Source organism: Anabas testudineus, chromosome 21 (assembly GCF_900324465.2).
Source record: "Anabas testudineus chromosome 21, fAnaTes1.2, whole genome shotgun sequence".
NCBI classification, from domain to species: domain Eukaryota; kingdom Metazoa; phylum Chordata; class Actinopteri; order Anabantiformes; family Anabantidae; genus Anabas; species Anabas testudineus.
The window spans coordinates 13,478,383-13,485,511 of NC_046629.1; the positions used below are offsets into that span (position 1 = coordinate 13,478,383).

The 7,129-nt window shown below is 39.2% G+C and overlaps 1 protein-coding gene across 2 annotated transcripts; it reads right to left on the reverse strand.

The window, feature by feature from the left end:
- Positions 1-875: 875 nt before the first annotated feature.
- Positions 876-6,288, reverse strand: tank (TRAF family member-associated NFKB activator). 2 transcript variants are annotated; one of them, XM_026376958.1, is made up of 8 exons: positions 5,653-6,288; positions 5,112-5,253; positions 4,730-4,838; positions 4,492-4,562; positions 3,646-3,704; positions 3,404-3,522; positions 2,574-2,968; positions 876-1,901 (listed from the first exon to the last, which is right to left on the reverse strand). In XM_026376958.1, exons 2-8 carry the CDS (start codon positions 5,208-5,210, stop codon positions 1,731-1,733), a joined length of 1,023 nt encoding a protein of 340 aa, XP_026232743.1. In that variant the 5' UTR covers positions 5,211-5,253; positions 5,653-6,288; the 3' UTR covers positions 876-1,730. The 2 variants fall into 2 exon arrangements, with proteins under 2 accessions (XP_026232743.1, XP_026232744.1); XM_026376959.1 differs by having other exon boundaries at positions 6,129-6,287.
- Between the last annotated feature and the right edge of the window lie 841 nt (positions 6,289-7,129).

The following is a 7,129-nucleotide window of genomic DNA, read 5'->3' on the forward strand; positions in this document are numbered from 1 at the left end:
TGATATAATATTCAAATTTCTAAATACACCACATTAAATCTATTTCTTTCCTTCGTGTAAATGATGTCATTTCTTTATTGTAATTAGTAAAACTCTTCTATCTACGTCTAATGACTCATTAGTTGGGTATCGTTAATAGCATCACAACATCACATTTTTTACACCCTAGTGATCCTTTTGTGATAGTGAAATGCTTAGCACCAAACATCAGTTCAGGCTGAAATAATGAATCAATCAGCCTGTTAAGCAGTATTTGATTATTGAAAGCGAGTTATAGGGCCCAACACGTATAAGGAAAAAAAAAGAAACAAGCTTGTATGCAGTCTTCCCACCAGCTCATCTACCCAGCAAGCGATACCAGCCCATAGCTGAAGGGCTGCAAGGTCCTCGCTGCACAACGAAGTGCTCCACCATGCACAGTGTCCCCATTTCCTGAAACGTCATCACACTAAATGGTGAAGCATCACTGCAATTATTTTCCAAGGTGTGAATAAATACTGCTAGAGTCAAGGCCTGATGCCGCTGTTTGGAGAAGACTCGGGTTAACTCAAATGATAGGTGTATGTACGCTGAAGGTTGTACTTCTGCACACAGAAGAACATGCAGTGACTCTCACGTAATCTATTTTCAATGCAGCTGCCTATATTTCACTGTCTCTTTAAGGTTTTGTGAAAGTGTGATATATTTCCATAATTATTGAAAACACACCTAGGATTTATTGTCATTTTGTGAGTTTTGCCTATTACAATTGGACTTTAAATGTCACATCATGTCCATTTAACCATTAAAAAGTGCCTACATACAGTAAGTCGTATAATACTGATAAGAAAATATGTACAAATAGTAAGGCAGCTGAACATCTAATTAAACAATGGTTTAATTGTGTGCCTTATGTTATTTATTGGCATTTGTGTAGACAGTTTTAATGAACAAATGGCATACTAACTTTTTCAAAACTCATTGCAGAAGTTTTTAACTCAGCACAAATGACATACATCTGCTTCAAATTATCCTGGCTTAAGTCTACAACATCGAAGAACATTGGAAATTCATGTGCAAATAGTGCTAATCAACTGTCCACTGCTGCAGAAAAGCCTGATTGGCTAACATTTGATTGATTTGATGCATATTGTTGGCATGTCTAATACATAACATATGGTTGTACAGCATGATATAAAACGCTGTGGCCAACATAAAAGGGAGGGCATAGCTGTCATTTCAAGAAGTAAATAGTCATAATGTGCCTAAGCATTAATGTCTCACTAAAAGAAAAAGTTTGCATGTTATTAAAGCAAAATACTTTCTAAAATAAAAAATAAATGTATAAATATATTGAGAGAAAGAAAGTTAATATATACACATACTGTCCGCCTGATATTTTTACATATGGATGCAAACAGAGACGTGTTTTATGTTTGCATGTTCACCACTAATCCAAATGATAAAAAATGGTGCAAGAGTAAATGTCAGCTTTATTTGCTCATATAGACCATATTATGCATCATCAATACTTACTATAGTCAAATCTCAGCGCGATATTATAAAAATATCATGGGCAGGGCAGTGTACCATTCAGTTCCTCAGTATTAAATAAATGGATTCAAGTCTTATTGCAGTCTCGTTTCAAATCCAGTACAGCGCATGTACTTCATGGCAGGCAGGACTAGACCATGATACAGTAAAGTCTTGGAGTAGTTGTGGCCTTGGTCCATAAGTCTCTGCTTCCACTGTCAATTGTCGGCTTCACTTTTACGAGAGAAATGCGAGTAGAGGTGGCTGTTCATTCGGTCCTGAGGAACCACAGCGTAGCAGAAAGCACATTTATCAGGACTGCTGCTCTGAGGCGTCGCCAGCTCTGTCCCCACGTCAACTGCATCACACAGCCCAGGGCTCCAGAGAGGCTGCAGATCAGGACGAACCAAAGAAAACAATACATTATTTCATGCTCTAAACAATCCTTACACTCTATTAAAGTGTGCTGGACCACTTGGCCTTCAAGTTGAAGTATCTGTTCCTTTAAGGAAAAGAAGAACATGTCCTCTGTCAACCCAACAGACTGCACAAATATTCAGCAGTACTAAAAGCAAAAGGTTATTCTCAAGTGTCTCATTATCTTACTATTTATGTGTTCATCCGAGCTATCAAAACAGTCATGCCTATTAGAAATGCCCATGTTGATATAATCCAGGGGAAGAATGATATTATGAAAAACTGGACCAACTTTTAGATGTTATTGCATGTCATTCACAATTTTTATTAGGCATTTATACACATCAGCAAATAAAATCCCACTTAACCATCATACTTGTTTCATCTGATTCTAACACTGTAACTGTGCTTCCATCTGGCTCACACTTTCCAGCAAAGATGCCAAATATAACCAGAGCATCCATGCTTAAGTAAAAAAAGAATCAGCACACATTACACAGTAATACATTTCAAGTTAAGTCAAGGGGATTTTTTTTTTTTTTTTTTTTTGGACTTCACACTGTTTCACTCCTCCATTAGCAAAGACCAATCATAAACTGATAATTTGCTACTAGTTTTCTCAGACCTTCTCCTGTGATTCTCACCTGCTGGGGTCCCCGCACGCTCTCCTGGGAGAGTGAAGACGATGTGGAGTGGGAGGGGGATGTATGGTAGACAAAAGGCATGGGCAGTTCCACGGGCCCCTCCTCTGACAGTGTGGAGGGGACACTACTGTGAGGTGGCTTTATGGGCACGGTGAGACCAATGTTTCTCTCTGGAGCACTGTTAAGGAAGTCATATTCACTGTCCTCAGAGGGTGGAAATTTGACGCTGAGTTTGCTGAGAGAGTCTAAGTCCCTGTCCTCAGGGCTGGCGCCACGTGATGCCAAAGACGTAGGTGGGAGTGGGATTTCCACTGGTGACCTTAGCGCTGAGGAAAATGGCGTCTCTGCCTCTGCTGTACGGTCTGTGCACTGGATGGGCATGGAGAACCGCTGATCTGTCAGACGGTAGAAAAACATGGAAAAAATAACAAAAAACATGTCAACTATTTCAGTGCTAGCTTTAATTAATGTATTATATATTAATTATAAAAATAATAATTATGCTATATTAATGAAGTTTACAGTCTGTATCCATAGCCTACATCATGTATTGGTCTGTGGAATTACTACATGTGTTCATGCTCACTAATTCCACTGAGGTGTCCAGCTATACTTTACAAAGACAATGAGGTGTTTATGTACAGTCTTCGATAACCATCTTAAAAAACTAAGCAAAAGCTAAAAAACACATATGATATTAGTATTATTTATTGCATAAATCCATTTGACTTCAACGCATTTTCTTTTAACTAATTGGATTAACAAAACAATTGGATTAAGTGTCAAGTCTTAAAAAATGGCCGGTAATATTTGATAAATATTAATATTACCATTTAATGCATCATTTCCTCCATGGAATTTTTTGAGGTGATCTTTTTGTCTTCTGGTTAGAGACCGAATCTGACGGAATTTCCCTTGGATTTCTTCAAATGCATTCAGCATGTCCTGACTGACAAACAAATAAACAAAGAGTGAGAAAAAAAAATCAATTCTTTGACTTCAATGTTAAAGAATGAAGAATGAATGAAGAAAAAGAGAGAAGAAGAAGTCTCTGTCAAGGAGAGACACATACTAGTCAATGCTGCTGTTTACTGGCAAATTAGGAGCAACAGCAACAGTGTCCATATTCTCCTGAAAAAAGACACATTAGATTTATAGTCATTAACGACAGTTATCTGAGGGCATATTGTTTATACATCTGCAGTTTTATTAACACATCACAAATTTATTTTCACTTGTAAAAAATGTTTCCTGACTGGTGAAATACAGAACAGTGAAGCTGCGATATTATCCTCTAGCACCATCTGGTGAAGTAAACGTGGATCTACGTTGCGTGGCATAAAACAAAGGATGCATGCTACAACAAAGCAATCTTTGGTCCCCACAGCTGCTCAGATCATTAAAAAAACACATAGAAGCATGGGAATCATAATTCCTGTCAGGGTAAATGAACAACAGACAGGTTTTATCTTAACTATTCAATTATCTACAAACAGCTTCAGAGCTATGTAAACATTGATCAGAATCACTAAATAAATATTATTTTTGCAGGCTGACAGCCAGAGGATGAAATGATGAAAAAAAAAGTTACTTAAAGGATGATGCCTAAACCTTACAGTCACACTGCTCAATATGTGTCTACAGTCAAACTCACATATGGATCGATCTTGTTTCATAAAGATTCGTATTTATAGTTACAGTGCATTCATTGGCCTCAGACATAATGCCTTCCTTTAACATCCTTGTTGACACAAATGCAGCAACATCAAGCAGAAGTACCATCAGCGTGTGTGTTTGTGTGTGAGAGGAAGCTGTATAAATGCTCATGTGTGATTTGAAGAAAGAACTGTTTTGCAGTCATCATATTGCACTTTTCACATCAGCGTTAACATAGAACAATGTAGCACGGTGAACATACCGGGTACTGTGTTATCCTATAAGAACTGGCCCCATCAAGGAGATGGTTGGAAGGCTCGCATTTCATCTCTCCTTAAGATCCAAAGCAGTGAAAATTCACAGTTTGTACAACAGGGAATGCTTGATGAGACACATTCAGTATAGTTTGTGGCAATCCATGACAATTTGTTGTAAAGAAGTGAAGTGCTCTCTTCTCATATGCCAGCATTAAAGAAGAGAGCTCATCTGGCACGTCTCACCTGATGGTTGCCTTGTTGCTGACAACTTAGCTTGGAGTACGGAAATCAACTTCTGCTGGTCCTCTATCTGCTTTTGAAGTGTTTGTGTGTATCCCTCATAATATTCAGTCTGGAAAAATGAGGCTTGTGTTATTTTTATTCTCATCTCATATCTGCAATCTGATCTACTCTACTAGGTCTATAAATCTGTGTTATGTTACGTGTTCATAAATAATTAATAAAACAGATTTTTGGCTACTTCAAATCTGAAAAATCAGTTATTACACTCTGAGTAAGCAAGTTAGAAATTGTAGTGTGAAACCGGCAAACATTACCAGTGTTACTGCTACACTGATAATTTCACTAAAAGCTCAAAAATGTTTTTATAATTTTATTTTTTTACCATTTTTTGCAGGTCCTTCTTAGCATTGTCCTTTTCAATGGAGACCTGGCGAAAAGCTTCAAAAGCTTTGTTGAGCTGGTCTCCGATGTTTCTTTCCATGCCGTGTGCTCCACATTCATCACTGACACAGCAGACATGAGCCCTGTAAATAAACCATGCAACGTTTCAAAACACAGCCTACAAACAATTCGTTACAAAAGTAACACACCATCTAAAACACCAGTTTTTATTTTTAATAAAAGTGCAGAGACAGTGGCTATTATTGCTCATTTAACAACTGTCGTACACAACTATAAAGCTGTCTTTTAATGCTTAAAATAAATGTTTTTAAAAAAAGATGCCAATAAATTACTATAGTGCCTTATGGTTTGGTTGAATTGTGTAAGATAGGCTACTTATGCAATGATGAAAAAGTACCAATCCACACTTCCTAATATGTGTTGTTGTTGAGCAGCTGGGGCTATTGAACAGTAATTAAAAGGTAAATAAATGCAGTCAATGCATTTGAAATATGTTGCACAACAAGTGTAAAACTACTGACCTGGATCCTACATTTTTGTCCTCTCTTGTCCAGATGTACTACTCAAGACAACTACAGAGCAACTCTGGGACAACTGGAGCCTCATAACGTATGGTAGGAAAAGTTACCGTGGACGAGTTGAGATGGGGAATTTAAAAAAAAAAAGTAGCCCGTGTCATTCTTACCCGGAGCTCCTCATCTATCAGTCTCCTGGTCGATCTTTACAGTGCCATAACAGCACAGCAGCTACCTGTCAGCGATACTAAACACCGGAGGCTCCTGAATGAGGCTCCAGTCGACAGGGACGGCAGCTAAGGTCGGAGTCTGCCGGGTTACAGCAGTGCAGCGCTTTAAAGTGTCGTCCAAAAACTACTCCACACAGTTCCGTATTCTTTCAATTGCTACTAACTCGTTAGCCATTGCTCATTCAACCGGTGGCGGAGACCCAACTCCACGGATCACTTTCTGTCGCTCCCGGCGACTGAGTGTCCTCTTACCTTCATTCGAATAACTGCCAAAGTCGAATATATTGTTTTGACACCACCGCAGCGTCGCCGCCTAATCTTCAGATGCAAAGTTACGAAGCGCCGGAGAGGATATGGCGACGTATGTTTTACATAGCCTGGTGGAGTTGGGAACTTCCCTCGGGGAATCCCCCTGCTCCGGAGACTTCCGCCTTTGCTCGGCCTCGACCAATCAGCGCGGCGCTCGCTGGGGCGCTGGGTGTTTAGCTGGTTGAGGGTTCTTCCAGCCTACGCGTCTGCAAACCGAGTGCTGTGCATGTGAAAACTGTCCCCAAACTAGACCAGTACTGTGCTCATTTTACTCTCCAACATCTTTCCCTAACATTATTGAACATTCTACAAGTTCGTGCAATAAAGCAGCATTTTTGAGTCTGCTTTATTGCATTGGAATAGCACTAGGGTGTGTGGAGGTCACACAACTACAAGCTCACAGGCCTGCAGGAGCTGCATTTGTTGATATTGTACTTCAGTAGTTCAGGTTACCTAATAAATGTGCAGGGGGTTAAACTGTCAACAATGCAACCAACATTCAATATGTTTGGGCTTTCAGGGACTGGATAGTTGTGCCCATTTGGAAATGCAGGCAATATAAATCTATGTGTACAGCACCATTACACATACACACAGTTTTACTGAAGACATCAAATGTAGTCATTTATAAAACAGAAATACGCACATTAAAACAACACAGCACATAACCCTGGATGACAAGCTGGACAAGTTGGGCTAAGTGCCAAGGACCCCAGACCTCCAGAGGCCCGCACATCTTTGAAATTTGCACTACTAAAGAACAAAATAAACAGGTCCCAGCACTAATGCAAAATTGAGCGCCCCTAGAGAGGCCTCACGTAAAATAAGACCTTTATTATTTTAGCTTATATTGTTTTCATATCTTAACTACCACTAAATAATTAGCACACTGAAAATTGGGGGCAGGCAATATCTAGCCTAACAGTCCCAGTTGGTTTTAAGGC

Coding starts and splice junctions, on each gene's coding strand:
- tank (XM_026376958.1), bottom strand. CDS start 5,210: ATGGAAAGAAACATCGGAGACCAGCTCAACAAAGCTTTTGAAGCTTTT. Junction 4,839..5,111: donor AGAAGGACCTGCAAAAAATG/GTAAAAAAATAA, acceptor TCATTTTTCCAG/ACTGAATATTATGAGGGATA. Junction 3,705..4,491: donor ATAGGATAACACAGTACCCG/GTATGTTCACCG, acceptor GTCTTTTTTCAG/GAGAATATGGACACTGTTGC.